The 22795-nt window shown below is 44.4% G+C and overlaps 1 protein-coding gene across 2 annotated transcripts in view; it reads left to right on the top strand.

Annotated features, from left to right (window-relative positions):
- Window positions 1-14060: 14060 nt before the first annotated feature.
- LOC135520891 (protein naked cuticle homolog 2-like) overlaps window positions 14061-22795 on the top strand; it is a 92312-nt gene continuing 83577 nt past the window's right edge. The window contains exons 1-3 of one of the 2 annotated variants that reach the window (XM_064946718.1): window positions 14061-14450; window positions 14576-14602; window positions 14731-14822. In XM_064946718.1, the coding sequence (XP_064802790.1) occupies window positions 14426-14450; window positions 14576-14602; window positions 14731-14822 (144 nt within the window). In that variant the 5' untranslated portion in view covers window positions 14061-14425. The remainder of the gene's footprint in view (window positions 14451-14575; window positions 14603-14730; window positions 14823-22795) is intronic. The other variant, XM_064946719.1, reaches the window with a different exon arrangement.

Here is a 22795-nt window from a genome sequence, read left to right as displayed (position 1 = left end):
AGGGAATAGGGTATACTGTACTATAGGGAATAGGGTATACTGTACTATAGGGAATAGGGTATACTGTACTATAGGGAATAGGGTATACTGTACTATAGGGAATAGGGTATACTGCACTACAGGGAATAGGGTATACTGTACTATAGGGAATAGGGTATACTGTACTATACAGGGTATAGGGTATACTGTACTATAGGGAATAGGGTATACGGTACTATACAGGGTATAGGGTATACTGTACTATAGGGAATATGGTATACTGTACTATAGGGAATAGGGTATACTGTACTATACAGGGTATAGGGTATACTGTACTATAGGGAATATGGTATACTGTACTATAGGGAATAGGGTATACTATACTATACAGGGTATAGGGTATACTGTACTATACAGGGAATAGGGTATACTGCACTATACAGGGAATATGGTATACTGTACTATACAGGGAATAGGGTATACTGTACTATATAGGGGATAGGGTATACTGTACTATAGGGAATAGGGTATACTGCACTATACAGGGAATAGGGTATACTGTACTATAGGGAATAGGGTATACTGCACTATACAGGGAATATGGTATACTGTACTATAGGGAATAGGGTGCACTGCACTCTACAGGGAATAGGGTATACTGTACTATATAGTGTATAGGGTATACTGTACTATAGGGAATAGGGTATACTGTACTATAGGGAATAGGGTATACTGTACTATATAGGGAATAGGGTATACTGTACTATATAGTGTATAGGGTATACTGTACTATATAGTGTATAGGGTATACTGTACTATAGGGAATAGGGTATACTGTACTATAGGGAATAGGGTATACTGTACTATAGGGAATAGGGTATACTGTACTATATAGGGAATAGGGTAATCTGTATTATATATTGGATAGGGTATACTGTACTATACAGGGGATAAGGTATACTGTACTATATAGGGGATAGGGTATACTGTACTATATAGGGGATAGGGTATACTGTACTATATAGGGGATAGGGTATACTGTACTATATAGTGTATAGGGTATACTGTACTATAGGGAATAGGGTATACTGTACTATATAGGGTATAGGGTATACTGTACTATATAGGGTATACTGTACTATATAGGGTATAGGGTATACTGTATTATATAGGGTATACTGTACTATATAGGGTATAGGGTATACTGTACTATATAGGGTATACTGTACTATACAGGGTATAGTGCACTATAGGGGATCATTTGGGGGCAGGTATCTCTAACATGGTGTTTCCATGTACAGACTGGTATTTCTACCCATTCTCTGTATGTTGCATGTTTTGCATTATGTGAATAGTGTGCTGGTTTACATGTGAGCTGCAGCCTACAGGCCTCAGACAATGAGCTCTTTGTTTTGTCGTTGGGCAACATGCTTCAACTCCACTTCAAAGGTTCATCTGGGGATGCGTCCCAAATGATACTCTATTCCCTACGTAGTGCACTACCAGAGCCTATGGGGGTCTGATCAGAAGTAGTGCACTACATGTTGTTTAGTTTAAAAGGCCCAACTCTTCTGTTTCTTTCTACCTGTCATATTCCTCAGACACATTAGTGTTGTAATATACTGGTTACAACTGTTTTTAACGCAACACACGGTTCGTAATTACATTCATATACTGTACCTGCTTCACAACGTCAGGCCTCAGTGGAAATGTAACAGAGACTTACACCTGCAGCCCACCACCCTTACACTCATCTGATTAACGATTATACAGTCGTCAGAGGTAAAGCTAGGGGGTAGAAGTGTGTGTGTCTGTGTGTGTGTGTGTGTGTGTGTGTGTTAGAAAAGGGCCTTCAGACAGTGCAATTATGGTTTTATTTATCACGCCCATTTCTGCCACACACACACACACACACAGAGAAACGGGCTTGATAAATGAAACCATAATTGCACTGTCTGAAGGCCCTCTTCTCACACACACACACACACACACACACACAGAGAAACGGGCTTGATAAATGAAACCATAATTGCACTGTCTGAAGGCCCTCTTCTCTCTCCTCTGTTGTCGCTCCAGAAATCAGGCAGCTGCTGAACTGCAATCAGGACGGAGAGAGATTCTAGAGCCTTATTGTTGCACTGTTTCATCACCGTTCTAAAGCGGTTTGAAAACTCCAAACTAAACAAACAGACGCGTGTTTATCCTGTCAACCGTTGATCAGCTACATGGCCGAAAGCAATGGAATATCAGGACCAGTGCCAATAGTAAATCACTGTGGGTGGAGACACGTTGACGTGGACACGGTTACTGCAGGGAAACGGACAGGACGGTTTGATTTGTTGTTTGAGGTTTGTTAAAAACATTTGCTGACAAATCCTTTTTGTTCTGATTGTGAGATGACGACAACATTGGTTAATGCATTACAACAGATTGTTGCTGGAAGCTTCTTCAAATAAAAAAGAGTAGGTGCGGCAGAAATGGCACAGCTATTCCCTATGTAGTGCACTACAATACATACTGTAGTGCACTACTTTTGACCAGGGCCTATACATACTGTAGTGCACTATCCCATTTGGGATGCACCCATTCATTCATTATCCATTCACAGCTTGTAATAAAGTGCCATGGGTTTTGTTTAACGCTGACATGGCTTTAGGAAGAGGCAGCTCAACCTGTAAATCCACACGTTACACTGTATTCAGACCTGAAGGGTCGGTTTCCTGGTCTCCGACTAAGCCTAGTTCCTGACTAAAAAACATTTCGTCCTGTGGAGATGTTCCCATTGAGTGTGCTTTCTAGTGCAGAAATGGCCTTTTATTAGTCTGTGTCCTGGAAAGTGTCTTAAATGTCCTCTGAAAACTAACTGAACAAACCCTGATAATAATCTACATCCTCTGGAAGAATTCTTAATAAGAATCCCTAAAGCCTGTTTGTGTCCCAAATGGCACCATATTCCCTATGTAATGCACTACTTTTGACCAGGGACCCATAGTGAGCTATGTTATATAGGGTGCCATTTGGGATGCAGAACACCATTGTCAGAGAGAGCAGCTAGTGGGTTGGTTCTGGTTTCCTCCTCCATTCCTCTCATCGACAGAAGCAGCTTTGACAACGCGCCTGCCTTCTCGTCTTAATGAGACAGCGGGTTCGTCCCAAATGGCAGAGCTGATCAAAAGAATTCACTATAGGGAATAGGGTGCCATTTGGAAAACAGACAAAGATCCTTTACAAAGATAAGACACCACTACCTCTGCCTACCACCATTGTCATGATGTCAGGGATTGGTTATAAAACAGTTATCCGCTGTAGTAAATAGACGACTGTGGGTGGTTTCGCATCCCGTTCATCTCTGTAACACAGAAGTAACATCTCACATAATGGGAGATGAACATCCAATTAGCATTCATTTAAAAAGCCTGTTAGATGAGTGAATTGTGAGTGGGGGATGGTAATATCAGGACAAGAGAGAGGAGAGAAGGAGAGGGGAGCAGAGAGATGAGGACAGGAACGATGAGAGAGATACCTTGTAAAGAGAGGAGACGAGAGAAATACCTTCTAAAGAGAGGAGGAGAGATACTTTCTAAAGAGAGGAGAGAGATACCTTCTAAAGAGAGGAGAGAGATACCTTCTAAAGAGAGGAGAGAGATACCTTCTAAAGAGAGGAGAGAGAGATACCTTCTAAAGAGAGGAGGAGAGAGATACTTTCTAAAGAGAGGAGAGAGATACCTTCTAAAGAGAGGAGAGAGATACCTTCTAAAGAGAGGAGAGAGATACCTTCTAAAGAGAGGAGAGAGATACCTTCTAAAGAGAGGATAGAGAGATACCTTCTAAAGAGAAGAGGTGAAAGATACCTTCTAAAGAGAAGAGAGGAGAGAGAGATACCTTCTAAAGAGAGGAGAGAGAGATACCTTCTAAAGAGAGGAGAGAGATACTTTCTAAAGAGAGGAGAGAGAGATACCTTCTAAAGAGAGGAGAGAGATACCTTCTAAAGAGAGGAGAGAGATACCTTCTAAAGAGAGGAGAGAGATACCTTCTAAAGAGAGGAGAGAGATACCTTCTAAAGAGAGGAGAGAGATACCTTCTAAAGAGAGGAGAGAGATACCTTCTAAAGAGAGGAGAGAGATACCTTCTAAAGAGAGGAGAGAGATACCTTCTAAAGAGAGGAGAGAGATACCTTCTAAAGAGAGGAGAGAGATACCTTCTAAAGAGAGGATAGAGAGATACCTTCTAAAGAGAAGAGGTGAAAGATACCTTCTAAAGAGAAGAGAGGAGAGAGAGATACCTTCTAAAGAGAGAGAGAGAGATACCTTCTAAAGAGAGGAGAGAGATACTTTCTAAAGAGAGGAGAGAGAGATACCTTCTAAAGAGAGGAGAGAGATACCTTCTAAAGAGAGGAGAGAGATACCTTCTAAAGAGAGGAGAGAGATACCTTCTAAAGAGAGGAGAGAGAGATACCTTCTAAAGAGAGGAGGAGAGAGATACCTTCTAAAGAGAGGAGGAGAGAGATACCTTCTAAAAGAGGAGAGAGATACCTTCTAAAGAGAGGAGAGAGATACCTTCTAAAGAGAGAGAGAGAGATACCTTCTAAAGAGAGGAGAGAGATACCTTCTAAAGAGAGGAGAGAGATACCTTCTAAAGAGAGGAGAGAGAGATACCTTCTAAAGAGAGGAGAGAGAGATACCTTCTAAAGAGAGGAGAGAGATACCTTCTAAAGAGAGGAGAGAGATACCTTCTAAAGAGAGGAGAGAGATACCTTCTAAAGAGAGGAGAGAGAGATACCTTCTAAAGAGAGGAGAGAGATACCTTCTAAAGAGAGGAGAGAGATACCTTCTAAAGAGAGGAGAGAGATACCTTCTAAAGAGAGGAGGAGAGAGATACCTTCTAAAGAGAGGAGAGAGATACCTTCTAAAGAGAGGAGAGAGATACCTTCTAAAGAGAAGAGAGGAGAGAGATACCTTCTAAAGAGAGGAGAGAGATACCTTCTAAAGAGAGGAGAGAGAGATACTTTCTAAAGAGAGGAGAGAGATACCTTCTAAAGAGAGGATAGAGAGATACCTTCTAAAGAGAGGAGAGAGATACCTTCTAAAGAGAGGAGAGAGATACCTTCTAAAGAGAGGAGGAGAGAGATACCTTCTAAAGAGAGGAGGAGAGAGATACTTTCTAAAGAGAGGAGAGAGATACCTTCTAAAGAGAGGAGAGAGATACCTTCTAAAGAGAGGAGAGAGATACCTTCTAAAGAGAGGAGGAGAGAGATACTTTCTAAAGAGAGGAGAGAGATACCTTCTAAAGAGAAGAGAGGAGAGAGATACCTTCTAAAGAGAGGAGAGAGATACCTTCTAAAGAGAGGAGAGAGATACCTTCTAAAGAGAGGAGGAGAGATACCTTCTAAAGAGAGAGAGAGATACCTTCTAAAGAGAGGAGAGAGATACCTTCTAAAGAGAGGAGAGAGATACCTTCTAAAGAGAGGAGGAGAGAGATACCTTCTAAAGAGAGGAGGAGAGAGATACTTTCTAAAGAGAGGAGAGAGATACCTTCTAAAGAGAGGAGAGAGATACCTTCTAAAGAGAGGAGAGAGATACCTTCTAAAGAGAGGAGAGAGATACCTTCTAAAGAGAGGAGAGAGATACCTTCTAAAGAGAGGAGAGAGATACCTTCTAAAGAGAGGAGAGAGATACCTTCTAAAGAGAAGAGGTGAAAGATACCTTCTAAAGAGAAGAGAGAGATACCTTCTAAAGAGAGGAGAGAGATACCTTCTAAAGAGAGGATAGAGAGATACCTTCTAAAGAGAAGAGGTGAAAGATACCTTCTAAAGAGAGGATAGAGAGATACCTTCTAAAGAGAAGAGGTGAAAGATACCTTCTAAAGAGAAGAGAGGAGAGAGAGATACCTTCTAAAGAGAGAGAGAGAGATACCTTCTAAAGAGAGGAGAGAGATACCTTCTAAAGAGAGGATAGAGAGATACCTTCTAAAGAGAGGAGAGAGATACCTTCTAAAGAGAGGATAGAGAGATACCTTCTAAAGAGAAGAGGAGAGAGATACTTTCTAAAAGAGGAGAGAGAGATACCTTCTAAAGAGAGGAGAGAGATACCTTCTAAAGAGAGGATAGAGAGATACCTTCTAAAGAGAAGAGGAGAGAGATACTTTCTAAAGAGAGGAGAGAGAGATACCTTCTAAAGAGAGGATAGAGAGATACCTTCTAAAGAGAGGAGAGAGATACCTTCTAAAGAGAGGAGAGAGATACCTTCTAAAGAGAAGAGGAGAGAGATACTTTCTAAAGAGAGGAGAGAGATACCTTCTAAAGAGAGGAGAGAGATACCTTCTAAAGAGAGGATAGAGAGATACCTTCTAAAGAGAGGAGAGAGATACCTTCTAAAGAGAGGAGAGAGATACCTTCTAAAGAGAGGAGAGAGATACCTTCTAAAGAGAGGAGAGAGATACCTTCTAAAGAGAGGATAGAGATACCTTCTAAAGAGAAGAGGAGAGAGATACTTTCTAAAGAGAGGAGAGAGATACCTTCTAAAGAGAGGAGAGAGATACCTTCTAAAGAGAGGATAGAGAGATACCTTCTAAAGAGAAGAGGTGAAAGATACCTTCTAAAGAGAAGAGAGGAGAGAGAGATACCTTCTAAAGAGAGGAGAGAGAGATACCTTCTAAAGAGAGGATGGAGAGATACCTTCTAAAGAGAAGAGGTGAAAGATACCTTCTAAAGAGAAGAGAGGAGAGAGATACCTTCTAAAGAGAGGATAGAGAGATACCTTCTAAAGAGAGGAGGAGAGAGATACTTTCTAAAGAGAGGAGAGAGATACCTTCTAAAGAGAGGAGAGAGATACCTTCTAAAAGAGGAGGAGAGAGATACTTTCTAAAGAGAGGAGAGAGATACCTTCTAAAGAGAGGAGAGAGAGATACCTTCTAAAGAGAGGAGAGAGATACCTTCTAAAAGAGAGAGAGAGATACCTTCTAAAGAGAGGAGAGAGATACCTTCTAAAGAGAGGAGGAGAGAGATACTTTCTAAAGAGAGGAGAGAGATACCTTCTAAAGAGAGGAGAGAGATACCTTCTAAAGAGAGGAGAGAGATACCTTCTAAAGAGAGAGAGAGATACCTTCTAAAGAGAGGATAGAGATACCTTCTAAAGAGAGGAGAGAGATACCTTCTAAAGAGAGGATAGAGAGATACCTTCTAAAGAGAGGAGAGAGATACCTTCTAAAGAGAGGATAGAGAGATACCTTCTAAAGAGAAGAGGTGAAAGATACCTTCTAAAGAGAAGAGAGAGATACCTTCTAAAGAGAGGACAGAGAGATACCTTCTAAAGAGAAGAGGTGAAAGATACCTTCTAAAGAGAAGAGAGAGATACCTTCTAAAGAGAGGATAGAGAGATACCTTCTAAAGAGAAGAGGTGAAAGATACCTTCTAAAGAGAAGAGAGGAGAGAGAGATACCTTCTAAAGAGAGGAGAGAGAGATACCTTCTAAAGAGAGGATGGAGAGATACCTTCTAAAGAGAAGAGGTGAAAGATACCTTCTAAAGAGAAGAGAGGAGAGAGATACCTTCTAAAGAGAGGATAGAGAGATACCTTCTAAAGAGAGGAGAGAGAGATACCTTCTAAAGAGAAGAGAGGAGAGAGATACCTTCTAAAGAGAGGATAGAGAGATACCTTCTAAAGAGAAGAGGAGAGAGATACTTTCTAAAGAGAGGAGAGAGATACCTTCTAAAAGAGGAGAGAGAGATACCTTCTAAAGAGAGGAGAGAGAGATACCTTCTAAAGAGAGGAGAGAGAGATACCTTCTAAAGAGAAGAGGTGAAAGATACCTTCTAAAGAGAAGAGAGGAGAGAGATACCTTCTAAAGAGAGGATAGAGAGATACCTTCTAAAGAGAGGAGGAGAGAGATACTTTCTAAAGAGAGGAGAGAGATACCTTCTAAAGAGAGGAGAGAGAGATACCTTCTAAAGAGAGGATAGAGAGATACCTTCTAAAGAGAAGAGGTGAAAGATACCTTCTAAAGAGAAGAGAGGAGAGAGATACCTTCTAAAGAGAGGATAGAGAGATACCTTCTAAAGAGAGGAGGAGAGAGATACTTTCTAAAGAGAGGAGAGAGATACCTTCTAAAGAGAGGAGAGAGAGATACCTTCTAAAGAGAGGAGAGAGAGATACCTTCTAAAGAGAGGAGAGAGATACCTTCTAAAGAGAAGAGGTGAAAGATACCTTCTAAAGAGAAGAGAGGAGAGAGATACCTTCTAAAGAGAGGATAGAGAGATACCTTCTAAAGAGAAGAGGTGAAAGATACCTTCTAAAGAGAAGAGAGGAGAGAGATTCCTTCTAAAGAGAGGAGAGAGATACCTTCTAAAGAGAGGAGAAGAAAGATATATACCTTCTAAAGAGAGGAGAGGAGAGAGATACCTTATAAAGAGAGGAGAGAGCCTTCTAAAGAGAGGAGAGAGCCTTCTAAAGAGAGGAGAGGAGAGAGATACCTTCTAAAGAGAGGAGAGAGATACCTTCTAAAGAGAGGAGAGGAGAGAGATAACTTATAAAGAGAGGAGAGAGACTTCTAAAGAGAGGAGAGAGCCTTCTAAAGACAGGAGAGGAGAGAGATACCTTCTAAAGAGAGGAGAGAGATACCTTCTAAAGAGAGGAGAGGAGAGAGAGTCCTTCTAAAGAGAAGAGAGGAGAGGAGAGAGATACCTTCTAAAGAGAGGAGAGGAGAGAGATACCTTCTAAAGAGATGAGAGGAGAGAGACCTTCTAAAGAGAGGAGAGAGATACCTTCTAAAGAGAGGAGAGGAGAGAGATAACTTATAAAGAGAGGAGAGGAGAGAGAGTCCTTCTAAAGAGAAGAGAGGAGAGGAGAGAGATACCTTCTAAAGAGATGAGAGGAGAGAGACCTTCTAAAGAGAGGAGAGAGATACCTTCTAAAGAGAGGAGAGAGAGAGATACCTTCTAAAGAGAAGAGAGGAGAGGAGAGAGATACCTTCTAAAGAGAGGAGAGGAGAGAGATACCTTCTAAAGAGAAGAGATGAGAGGAGAGAGATACCTTCTAAAGAGAGGAGAGGAGAGAGATACCTTCTAAAGAGAGGAGAGGAGAGAGATACCTTCTAAAGAGAGGAGAGGAGAGAGATACCTTCTAAAGAGAGAAGAGTAGAGGAGAGAGATAACTTCTAAAGAGAGAAGAGGAGAGAGATACCTTCTAAAGAGAGAAGAGGAGAGAGATACCTTCTAAAGAGAAGAGAGGAGAGAGATACCTTCCTTCACTACAGTCCCTGCTTCCAGGCTGCATCACATCCGGCCGTGATTGGGAGTCCTGCAATGTCTGCTGTGTGGATTTTATTTAAAAACAAACATTTAACCTTTATTTATCTAGGCAAGTCAGTCAAGAACAAATTCTTATTGACAATGACGGCCTACCCCGGCCAAACCCGAACGATGCTGGGCCAAATGTGCGCTGCCCTATTGGCCAGATTAGGAATGCTGTGTAGTGCTGTATTTTTCATTGTGTCATTACGTCATCTACCTACGTTATGTAGGTATGCATGTCAGCTTTGACATCGGTTTTGCACATCGGCTTTAAACTAGACATCGGGCCGATACCGATGTTGTCATTTTCAGGAAATATCAGCCGATTCCAATATGCTTACCGATATATCGTGCATCTCTGCTATTAACTATGAAGTGCACTACTTTAGTCCAGAACCCTATGGGCCCTGGTCAAAAGTAGTGCTCTATATAGGGAATAGGGGGGCATTAGGGAGAGAGACCATGGTAATTGGGCACTGCAACAAGGATCAAAGAGAGTTGGCATCAATGAGCTGCTGTGCAAATGTCTGTCAACCCCGTAGAGTGATCTGAGACATAGCCTCCCTCTGTCAGCCTGTGCGTGCGTGCGTGCGTGCGTGCGTGTGTGTGTGTGTGCGTGTGTGTGTGTGTGTGTGTGTGTGTGTGTGTGTGTGTGTGTGTGTGTGGGTGCGTGCGTGCGTGCATGTGCGTGCATGTGCGTGCATGTGCGTGCGTGCGTGTGTGTGTGTGGGTGTGTGTATGAGTGTGTGTGTGGGTGCGTGCGTGCGAGTGCGTGCATGTGTGCGTGTGTGCGAAATCTTGGTTGGAGGATTCAGGGTTTCCTGCTTACTAACTGTGATTTCTGAAAAAACAGGGAATTATGGGAAAATAATCATAATTTTGCAACTCTATGTAGAACACTGAAGGACTAAGTCCTTATGGGAGATGTGAGTCTGGATGTTGGTTGGTACTGATAGATGCAGAATGGGAGATGTGAGTCTGGATGTTGGCTGGTACTGATAGATGTAGAATGGGAAATGTGAGTCTGGATGTTGGTTGGTACTGATAGATGCAGAATGGGAGATGTGAGTGGATGTTGGTTGGTACTGATAGATGTAGAATGGGAGATGTGAGTCTGGATGTTGGCTGGTACTGATAGATGCAGAATGGGAGATGTGAGTCTGGATGTTGGTTGGTACTGATAGATGTAGAATGGGAGATGTGAGTCTGGATGTTGGATGGTACTGATAGATGTAGAATGGGAGATGTGAGTCTGGATGTTGGCTGGTACTGATAGATGCAGAATGGGAGATGTGAGTCTGGATGTTGGATGGTACTGATAGATGTAGAATGGGAGATGTGAGTCTGGATGTTGGCTGGTACTGATAGATGTAGAATGGGAGATGTGAGTCTGGATGTTGGCTGGTACTGATAGATGTAGAATGGGAGATGTGAGTCTGGATGTTGGCTGGTACTGAGAGATGTAGAATGGGAGATGTGAGTCTGGATGTTGGCTGGTACTGATAGATGCAGAATGGGAGATGTGAGTCTGGATGTTGGCTGGTACTGATAGATGTAGAATGGGAGATGTGAGTCTGGATGTTGGCTGGTACTGATAGATGTAGAATGGGAGATGTGAGTCTGGATGTTGGCTGGCTGGTACTGATAGATGTAGAATGGGAGATGTGAGTCTGGATGTTGGCTGGTACTGATAGATGCAGAATGGGAGATGTGAGTCTGGATGTTGGTTGGTACTGATAGATGCAGAATGGGAGATGTGAGTCTGGATGTTGGCTGGTACTGAGAGATGCAGAATGGGCAGTGCGTCGTAGCGGCTATGTAAACACAGACAGACTTCAATGGTTGTTGGGAAGTAGTCAGAAGACAAAGCAATGTCTTCATGATCAAGCAAGCTTCAGAACTGTCAACATGGCCAACTATTAACATGTCATCAGACTGATTCATTGCAGCGAGAACGAAGGCTGTTTTTCCATTGTCTTGTGTTCTGATGCCAGCTTTAGATTTTCTTCGGTCTTGGTTTTGTTTTCCTGTACGGTAATTCAGTTTAATTTGTTTGGATTGGAAGTGGAATGTCACTCGGAATTTCTGTTATGCAAGACAGAGCTTGGTTGTTGTTGAGTCTTTCTCTCTCCTCTCTCTCTCTCTCCCTCCCTTTCTCTTCTATCTCTCTCTCTGTTTCTTTCACGTCATTCTGGCTATGTACAGGGTTATAACGATGTGCAATCAGTTAAAGTACAAAAAGGAAAATACATAAATATGGGTTGTATTTACAATGGTGTTTGTTCTTCACTGGTTGCCCTTTTCTTGTGGTAGCAGGTCACAAATCTTGCTGCTGTGATGTCACACTGTGGTCTCTCTCCCTGTTTTCTCTCTGTGTGTGTGTGTGTGTGTGTGTGTGTGTGTGTGTGTGTGTGTGTGTGTGTGTGTGTGTGTGTGTGTGTGTGAGTGTGAGTGAGAGAGAGACATCATTTGATTGATAGAAGAAGGATGTGTACTGCATGCTAAACATCTTAACTGTCCAGGTCCTAAATCAACATCAGACAGGTAGGATGGTTGTGGGTGTTTGACTGATGGATATTTGAGGCCTATTTTCAGAATGTTACCTTGCTTCTGTTTAGAGAACAATGGGTCTTCTTATAGAAGGTTGGTTGTTGTTTGTATTTTGGAGGAAACAAAGACCTTTGTGCATATCCCAGATGGCACCATAGTTCATGTGTAGATCCTGGTCAAAAGTAGTGGTCAAATTCAACTCTGGACCTCGAAGCCAGTTCCCCCGCCTTTTATCATTGCTCCCCTCTAATCAGGAACTGATTCAGACTGGGACACCAGTTGGGTGATTCTCCTCTAATCAGGAACTGATTTAGACTGGGACACCAGTTGGGTGATTCTCCTCTAATCAGGAACTGATTCAGACTGGGACACCAGTTGGGTGATTCTCCTCTAATCAGGAACTGATTCAGACTGGGACACCAGTTGGGTGATTCTCCTCTAATCAGGAACTGATTCAGACTGGGACACCAGTTGGGTGATTCTCCTCTAATCAGGAACTGATTCAGACTGGGACACCAGTTGGGTGATTCTCCTCTAATCAGGAACTGATTCAGACTGGGACACCAGTTGGGTGATTCTCCTCTAATCAGGAACTGATTCAGACTGGGACACCAGTTGGGTGATTCTCCTCTAATCAGGAACTGATTTAGACTGGGACACCAGTTGGGTGATTCTCCTCTAATCAGGAACTGATTCAGACTGGGACACCAGTTGGGTGATTCTCCTCTAATCAGGAACTGATTTAGACTGGGACACCAGTTGGGTGATTCTCCTCTAATCAGGAACTGATTTAGACTGGGACACCAGTTGGGTGATTCTCCTCTAATCAGGAACTGATTCAGACTGGGACACCAGTTGGGTGCAATTAATGATCTGGTAGAACAGATAACCAGCAGGCTCCGAACCTCATAGGGTCAGAGTTGAATACCCTGCGATAGCGAATAGGTAGCCTGGAAACCTGGTGGTGAATGTTATTGAATTCTACATCAGGCATGAATGAGCAGTTGGATCAGGAAAGTGTCCTCTCACAACCTCTACACGCCAAATTATATTTTCACTTCCTCTACCGGTTGTCCGCGTGGTTGGTCCTTATTTGCAGGTAGCAATGTGAGACAATATATCAACAGGAAAGTATATTTTAATCTACTTTTCAAAGTGCTGGTAGTGCGTTCAAATTTCCATCACCTGATAGCAAGCGCACAAGATGAAACTACATGCGCGCAACCCATGGAAAGACTACTGCCAAGCTGGCGCACATGTTTACATGGTTCTGCGCATGCTTCAGGTCATAGAAATCTGAACGCATTACCGGTGTTTTGGAAAGTTATTTAATTAGACTTTTCTGTGCATATATTGTATCACATTCCTACTAACGAAGGACCAACTGCACGGAGTATAACCGGTAAAGTACGTTAAAATATAATTTAATTCATCATTCTGGCTTGTAGAGGTTGTGAGAAGACACTTTCCTGATCCGAACGCTCATTGATGCCTGATGTAGAATTCAATGAAATTCAACATAGGCGGTTTCCAGGAAAAATAATTGCATGATTTAGACTCAGCTCCGATGTGCCCAAGTCAAGCACTGTTGATAATGCAGATGTTGAGGATAGAGTGTGACACAAAGGCTAACATTACATTCTGACAGATATCATACTCTCTTTGTATATTATACTCCCAAATGAATAAGGGAAAGTTAGTTATCACTATCTTTGTTTGATACTAGCAGGCTTTGATATGGAAACATTAGGAAATTGTCAAGTTACAAGAGCTCACCTATGCTGATTCAACAGTATGGAACAAACATGGCCTAATATCTAAATATGCTGTCGTTTGCATTATTTCGTTTTTTTTGTCTGCTATTTCTTACATTATTAGGCCAGAATTTGTTTGGTGTTATTACGTACTCACCAGCACTACCAGCATTACGCCTGTCCTACTGTATCTAAGTCTATGTCGCTCTGACATTTCTCGCCCACTATTCATATATTCTTAATTCCGTCCATTTACTTTAGATTTGTGTTTGTTGTGAAATTGTTAGATATTACTCTTAGATATTACAGGTCTGTTAGAGCTAGAAACACAAGCATTTCGCTACACCCGCAATGACATCTGCAAAACAGGTGTAATTAAAAAACTAAAAATGTATTTGTTTTTTGTTGTGATACTGGAACAAAATCACCAGAAAAAGTAAATACCTGTTTGAAATCAGTCCAACAGGGGACGGTATTTAGCAGACACTTTGAGGGTGTACCTACAGCCATGCCTACGACTTAGATTGAGTTGAGCGCCTCCTGCTCTGCGCTACACTACCGCCAGACGGACACACATTCTTCCATTCAGTCAGTCAGTTGGCTTGTCTGACGCCAAAGTGCAAGTCGGCTATAGTCTCCCCTCTCTCGGGATTTGTTTTGAGAGAAAGAGCGTTGTTTCTGTACAGCAAAAGAAAACGTGTGTATATTGGTTATTTTGAATGCGCTTGGAGAAAGTTACATTTGACATTTTTCTTGCAAAAACGCGGACACAATGTGACAATGTTGACCAGCAGACTGGGTTATCCATGACGGATTGGTAAAGAGCTGTTCATTAATCAAGGAAAAGGGACGTAGAAATGGGGAAACTTCAGTCCAAACATGGTAAGATATATCTCTTATAAACATTTGTATATGAGTATTCCATACTGATTGATCATTGATGAATATTTTGTTCACATTGTAACGAATTTCTCATTTGAATTTCCATATTGTGCTGTGATCTAAAGCGGGCAAACGTAGAGAGAACCCCGAAGGTGAGGATAACCCTCTATCATCCTTTAGAAATAACGCATTAAAGCTTGTTTTAAACCTTACATTATCTTATTATCTAGACACAAGTTAATATCATTGATATTCATTATAATTCCCTCCCGATTTGTAGGAGACAGTTTTGTTGTGAACGCTTTCCTCCGAAGAGCGATGGGGGACTGTGAGATATACAGCCCCTCAGATCACAGACTGAACAACATTCAGGTAAGAAACGAAACACTTGTATTTTTAAATGTTTTCCTATGTGCTTTCTTGGATAAAATGATACAAAAGTAATAATAATTATAAGACCGTGGCTAATAATTATAATGATTTGGATACTGAAAATAATGCTAATAATAATAATAGTTTGATAATAGTCTATTATAATTCAAATACATGACTCTTTAACACAGGTTGAGAAGCTTGTATATTAGATGGTCTATAGATGGTCTACAGTTGGGATCAGTTGTGATTAGAAGTTCCTCTAATGCTGCCCCAGGCGGACAAATCAATGAACTCCTTCATGATCCAGACATCATTTTGGGGACTGGTGCTCCATAAAATGCAATTTATTGAAATTAAAGATTTAATAATCGAAATTAAGATTTGTATCCAAAATCTTTGAGGTTGTTTTCTAGCATTTATTTTGTATGTTTGCAAGTCATGTTTTTCCCCTCCTAGAAACGTGTACAGATTTGGTAAAGCCTGGCCTAAGAGTTGGTGACTGAAGGGGAAGGTTTGCCCACACTTCATTTAGACAAGGACACAGACTGGGGTGTGGTGTCAGTCTGTCTGGCAGGTCCAGGTTGTCAGAAGGACAGTGTTGTGTCATACCTGTCCCTCTGCCTGTAGATGAAGTGCTCTCTCTACCACACACTAGCAGAACTAAACTAAACACTAGCAGAACTAAACTAAACACTAGCAGAACTAAACTAAACACTAGCAGAACTAAACTAAACACTAGCAGAACTAAACTAAACACTAGCAGAACTAAACTAAACACTAGCAGAACTAAACACTAGCAGAACTAAACTAAACACTAGCAGAACTAAACTAAACACTAGCAGAACTAAACTAAACACTAGCAGAACTAAACTAAACACTAGCAGAACTAAACTAAACACTAGCAGAACTAAAGTAAACACTAGCAGAACTAAAGTAAACACTAGCAGAACTAAAGTAAACACTAGCAGAACTAAACTAAACACTAGCAGAACTAAACTAAACACTAGCAGAACTAAACTAAACACAAGCAGAACTAAACTAAACACTAGCAGAACTAAACTAAACACTAGCAGAACTAAACTAAACACTAGCATAACTAAACTAAACAATAGCAGAACTAAACTAAACACTAGCAGAACTAAACTAAACACTAGCAGAACTAAACTAATCACTAGCAGAACTAAACTCACTGTGATCTGCAGTAATTAAGTAAACATTCAAAGGTCTTTGCAAAGACATGTTGATGTGCATGAAGTTGCAGATTTTAGTTGTTGTTGTTTCTGTCATATCTGGCACTGGGACAACAGTGCTGTGGTTATTCCCCTGGCTGGGATGCACACTGGGGAGGTAACAGACTGGCTGGGCTACACACTGGGGAGGTAACAGACTGGCTGGGCTACACACTGGGGAGGTAACAGACTGGCTGGGCTACACACTGGGGAGGTAACAGACTGGCTGGGATGCACACTGGGGAGGTAACAGACTGGCTGGGCTACACACTGGGGAGGTAACAGACTGGCTGGGATACACACTGGGGAGGTAACAGACTGGCTGGGCTACACACTGGGGAGGTAACAGACTGGCTGGGCTACACACTGGGGAGGTAACAGACTGGCTGGGATGCACACTGGGGAGGTAACAGACTGGCTGGGCTACACACTGGGGAGGTAACAGACTGGCTGGGCTACACACTGGGGAGGTAACAGACTGGCTGGGCTACACACTGGGGAGGGAACAGACTGGCTGGGCTGCACACTGGGGAGGTAACAGACTGGCTGGGCTACACACTGGGGAGGTAACAGACTGGCTGGGCTACACACTGGGGAGGGAACAGACTGGCTGGGCTGCACACTGGGGAGGTAACAGACTGGCTGGGCTACACACTGGGGAGGTAACAGACTGGCTGGGCTGCACACTGGGGAGGTAACAGACTGGCTGGGCTACACACTGGGGAGGTAACAGACTGGCTGGGCTACACACTGGGGAGGTAACAGACTGGCTGGGCTACACACTGGGGAGGTAACAGACTGGCTGGGCTACACACTGGGGAGGTAACAGACTGGCTGGGCTACACACTGGGGAGGTAACAGACTGGCTGGGCTACACACTGGGGAGGTAACAGACTGGCTGGGCTACACACTGGGGAGGTAACAGACTGGCTGGGCTACACACTGGGGAGGTAACAGGCTGGCTGGGCTACACACTGGGGAGGTAACAGACTGGCTGGGCTACACACTGGGGAGGTAACAGACTGGCTGGGCTACACACTGGGGAGGTAACAGACTGGCTGGGCTGCACACTGGGGAGGTAACAGACTGGCTGGGCTACACACTGGGGAGGTAACAGACTGGCTGGGATGCACACTGGGGAGGTAACAGACTGGCTGGGATGCACACTGGGGAGGTAACAGACTGGCTGGGCTGCACACTGGGGAGGTAACAGACTGGCTGGGCTACACACTGGGGAGGTAACAGACTGGCTGGGCTACACACTGGGGAGGTAACAGACTGGCTGGGCTACACACTGGGGAGGTAACAGACTGGCTGGGCTACACACTGGGGAGGTAACAGACTGGCTGGGCTACACACTGGGGAGGTAACAGACTGGCTGGGCTACACACTGGGGAGGTAACAGACTGGCTGGGCTGCACGCTGGGGAGGTAACAGACTGGCTGGGCTACACACTGGGGAGGTAACAGACTAGCTGGGCTACACACTGGGGAGGTAACAGATTGGCTGGGCTACACGCTGGGGAGGTAACAGACTGGCTGGGCTACACACTGGGGAGGTAACAGACTGGCTGGGCTACACACTGGGGAGGTAACAGACTGGCTGGGCTACACACTGGGGAGGTAACAGACTGGCTGGGCTACACACTGGGGAGGTAACAGACTGGCTGGGCTGCACACTGGGGAGGTAACAGACTGGCTGGGCTACACACTGGGGAGGTAACAGACTGGCTGGGCTACACACTGGGGAGGTAACAGACTGGCTGGGATGCACACTGGGGAGGTAACAGACTGGCTGGGCTGCACACTGGGGAGGTAACAGACTGGCTGGGCTACACACTGGGGAGGTAACAGACTGGCTGGGATGCACACTGGGGAGGTAACAGACTGGCTTGGATGCACACTGTGGAGGTAACAGACTGGCTGGGCTACACACTGGGGAGGTAACAGACTGGCTGGGCTACACACTGGGGAGGTAACAGACTGGCTGGGCTACACACTGGGGAGGTAACAGACTGGCTGGGCTACACACTGGGGAGGTAACAGACTGGCTGGGCTACACACTGGGGAGGTAACAGACTGGCTGGGCTACACACTGGGAGGTAACAGACTGGCTGGGCTACACACTGGGGAGGTAACAGACTGGCTGGGCTACACACTGGGGAGGTAACAGACTGGCTGGGCTACACACTGGGGAGGTAACAGACTGGCTGGGCTACACACTGGGGAGGTAGCAGACTGGCTGGGCTACACACTGGGGAGGTAACAGACTGGCTGGGCTACACACTGGGGAGGTAACAGACTGGCTGGGCTACACACTTGGGAGGTAACAGACTGGCTGGGCTACACACTGGGGAGGTAACAGACTGGCTGGGCTACACACTGGGGAGGTAACAGACTGGCTGGGCTACACACTGGGGAGGTAACAGACTGGCTGGGCTACACACTGGGGAGGTAACAGACTGGCTGGGCTACACACTGGGGAGGTAACAGACTGGCTGGGATGCACACTGGGGAGGTAACAGACTGGCTGGGCTGCACACTGGGGAGGTAACAGAATGGCTGGGCTACACACTGGGGAGGTAACAGACTAGCTGGGCTACACACTGGGGAGGTAACAGACTGGCTGGGCTACACACTGGGGAGGTAACAGACTGGCTGGGCTACACACTGGGGAGGTAACAGACTAGCTGGGCTACACACTGGGGAGGTAACAGACTGGCTGGGCTACACACTGGGGAGGTAACAGACTGGCTGGGCTACACACTGGGGAGGTAACAGACTGGCTGGGATGCACACTGGGGAGGTAACAGACTGGCTGGGCTGCATATTGAAGGGGTTATAACAGCCTGGCTGGACTGCATATTAGACAGGTTATAACAGCCTGACTGGGCTGTATATATTGAAGAGGTTATAACATCCTGGCTGGGCTACATATTGAAGAGGTTATAACAGCCTCGCTGGGCTACATATTGAAGAGGTTATAACAGCCTCGCTGGGCTACATGCTGGGGAGGCTATAACAGCCTTAAATGGGAAATCTGCAGTTGTTCCTTCCATTTTTGGACAGGTAAATGAATGATATGCACCCATTGATTATTGAAGAATATAACTTATAAATGCCTCATGAGCTTAGTTCAACTGTCGTACCCCATCAAAATATAATGGATGGTCAGTCCTTGCATCCATAGCTCTGTCTATGAATTTGAGAGTGGTTAAATTTCTCCAACTCCATTCTTCAGATTTTTAGCAAAACCGTGGCGGGGAGTACATTTTGTTCTAGTTTCAACTGCTGATTGCCGCTTTAAGCCCTCCGGGGAGCTTTGGCTGTGTCTTATTCTCAATGCCTTCTATTATAGTCAGCCTGGCTCCCAGCGGGCAGCCTCCTCTCTCTCTCTCTCTCCATGGCATAATATTACATCACTTCAATTAGCATGTCATGTTGAGGGGTGCGACGGGGCAAAGAGCCTTCATACCAGGGTCCCGGTCTAAAGTAGTGCACTATATAGGGAATAGGGGCCCAGTCTAAAGTAGTGCACTCTATAGGCAATAGGGCCCCAGTCTAAAGTAGTGCACTATATAGGGAATAGGGCCCGGTCTAAAGTAGTGCACTATATAGGGAATAGGGCCCCGGTCTAAAGTAGTGCACTCTATAGGGAATAGGGCCCGGTCTAAAGTAGTGCACTCTATAGGGAATGGGGCTCTGGTCTAAAGTAGTGCACTATATAGGGAATGGGACTCTGGTCAAAAGTAGTGCACTCTATAGGGAATAGGGCCCCAGTCTAAAGTAGTGCACTATATAGGGAATAGGGCCCCGGTCAAAAGTAGTGCACTATATAGGGAATAGGGCCCCGGTCAAAAGTAGTGCACTATATAGGGAATGGGGCCCCGATCAAAAGTAGTGCACTATATAGGGAATGTGGCTCTGGTCTAAAGTAGTGCACTATATAGGGAATAGGGCTCTGGTCAAAAGTAGTGCACTATATAGGGAATGGGGCTCTGGTCAAAAGTAGTGCACTATATAGGGAATAGGGCTCTGGTCTAAAGTAGTGCACTATATAGGGAATAGGGCTCTGGTCTAAAGTAGTGCACTCTATAGGGAATAGGGCTCTGGTCAAAAGTAGTGCACTATATAGGGAATGGGGCTCTGGTCAAAAGTAGTGCACTATATAGGGAATAGGGCTCTGGTCTAAAGTAGTGCACTATATAGGGAATAGGGCTCTGGTCTAAAGTAGTGCACTCTATAGGGAATGGGGCTCTGGTCTAAAGTAGTGCACTATATAGGGAATAGGGCTCCGGTCTAAAGTAGTGCACTATATAGGGAATGGGGCTCTGGTCAAAAGTAGTGCACTATATAGGGAATAGGGCTCTGGTCTAAAGTAGTGCACTATATAGGGAATAGGGCTCTGGTCTAAAGTAGTGCACTCTATAGGGAATGGGGCTCTGGTCTAAAGTAGTGCACTATATAGGGAATAGGGCTCCGGTCTAAAGTAGTGCACTATATAGGGAATGGGGCTCTGGTCTAAAGTAGTGCACTATATAGGGAATAGGGCTCTGGTCTAAAGTAGTGCACTCTATAGGGAATGGGGCTCTGGTCTAAAGTAGTGCACTATATAGGGAATAGGGCTCTGGTCTAAAGTAGTGCACTATATAGGGAATAGGGTGCCATTTGGAACGGAACCATTCAGACAGGAGTTATGAGCAGTTGGTTCAGTCAGAGGTAGTGACGTGGGTCCCGGTAAGGTGGGTGGCTGTACGGCTGTCATGTCTGTAGTACTGCAGGAGTTCTGGATCAGAGGGTAATTACCGCCCACTCAGGGCAAATTAAAAGACAACTTTCCTCCACTTCACAGAAATTCCTGCTCACACTCCCCCCTGAGGGTGAAAACCACCACAGACAGACAGACGCACACACACACACACACACACACACACACACACACACACACACACACACACACACACACACACACACACACGCACACACGTAAATGTTTTACCCCTACATACAGTACATAGCTACCTCAATTACCTCGTACCCATGCACATCGACCCAGTACTGATACTCCCTGTATATAGTTACGTTATTTTCTACTCCCTGTATATAGCCATGTTATTTTCTACTTCCTGTATATAGATAGCCATGTTATTTTTATTGAAAATAAGAATTTGTTCTTAACTGACTTGCCTAGTTAATAAAGGTAAAATAAAAAATAAATAAAGTGAGCATTTCACTGTTAGTCTCCACCTGTTGTCTACCAAATATATGATATGAGTGGGACCAGCCCACCTCCTAAAGCCTAAGAACATCCCAGCATAAGCTGTGTGTGTGTGTGTGTGTGTGTGTGTGTGTGTGTGTGTGTGTGTGTGTCAGTGTGAGTTGAGTGTGTTGGTAAAGTCCAGTGTGGGTGTCAGTGTAAGTGTGTGTGGGTGTGGGTGTAAGTGAGTGTGTGGGTAAAGTCCAGTGTGTGTGTGTGCACGGAGTCAGTGCAAGAGAGGGACCTAAAAATGGATCAATACAGGTAGTCCAGGTAGCCATTTGATTAGCTATTTATCCGTCTTGTTTAGAAGTCTTATGGCTTGGGGGTAGAAGCTGTTCAGAATCCTGTTGGTTCCAGTCTTGGTGTGTTGGTACCGCCTGGCGTGCAGTAGCAGAGAGAACAGTCTGTGGCTTGGGTGGCTGGAGTCTTTGACAATTTTCTGGGGCCTACCCCATGTAGCACCTTGCAGTCGAATGCCAAGCAGTTGCCATACCAAGTGGTGATGCAGCCAGTCAAGATGCTCTCGACGGTGCAACTGTAGAACTATTTGAGGATCTGCGGGCCAATGCCAAATCTTTTCAGCCTCCTGAGGGGGAAGAGGCATTGTCGTGCCCTCTTCACGACTGTGTGGGTGTGTTTGGACCATGATATGTCCTTAGTGATGTGGACACAGAGGAACTTGAAGCTCTCGACTCGCTCCACTACAGCCCTGTTGATGTTAATGGAGGCGTGCTCGTAACTCCGTTTCCTGTAGTCCACAATGAGCTCCTTTTGACTTTCTGACATTGAGAGAGAGGTTGTTGTCCTGGCACCACACTACTGTAAGGTTTCTGACCTTTTAATCTCATCTAGCCAAGACTTGTTTTTCCTGTTGACTTTGAATTTGCTCTGTGTAGAGAGTGGATGAATTGTGTGGATACAGAGGGATTAAATGCAATTTGGTTAGTGCGTAGGTATTGCATAGTACGTCATAGCTTGGTTAGTCTGGACATAGATCCATAGATCTCACACCTGCATATCGATGCTGCACTAAATTGTTTAATTTCTCAACGTTGCTCTTTTTAAAGGGGATAGAGTGCCATCTTCCAATGTCCTTTTGGTTTATATTTTTGGTTTTACAACTGTCTTACATTTACATTACATTTAAGTCATTTAGCAGACGCTCTTATCCAGAGCGACTTACAAATTGGTGAATTCACCTTCTGACATCCAGTGGAACAGCCACTTTACAATAGTGCATCTAAGTCATTAAGGGGGGGGTGAGAAGGATTACTTATCCTATCCTAGGTATTCCTTGAAGAGGTGGGGTTTCAGGTGTCTCCGGAAGGTGGTGATTGACTCCGCTGTCCTGGCGTCGTGAGGGAGTTTGTTCCACCATTGGGGGGCCAGAGCAGCGAACAGTTTTGACTGGGCTGAGCGGGAACTGTACTTCCTCAATGGTAGGGAGGCGAGCAGGCCAGAGGTGGATGAACGCAGTGCCCT

The sequence above is a fragment of the Oncorhynchus masou genome, chromosome 29, assembly GCF_036934945.1.
Source record: "Oncorhynchus masou masou isolate Uvic2021 chromosome 29, UVic_Omas_1.1, whole genome shotgun sequence".
NCBI classification, from domain to species: domain Eukaryota; kingdom Metazoa; phylum Chordata; class Actinopteri; order Salmoniformes; family Salmonidae; genus Oncorhynchus; species Oncorhynchus masou.
The sequence above is the reverse complement of the archived record's forward strand: the minus strand, read 5'-3'. Positions and strand labels throughout refer to the sequence as shown.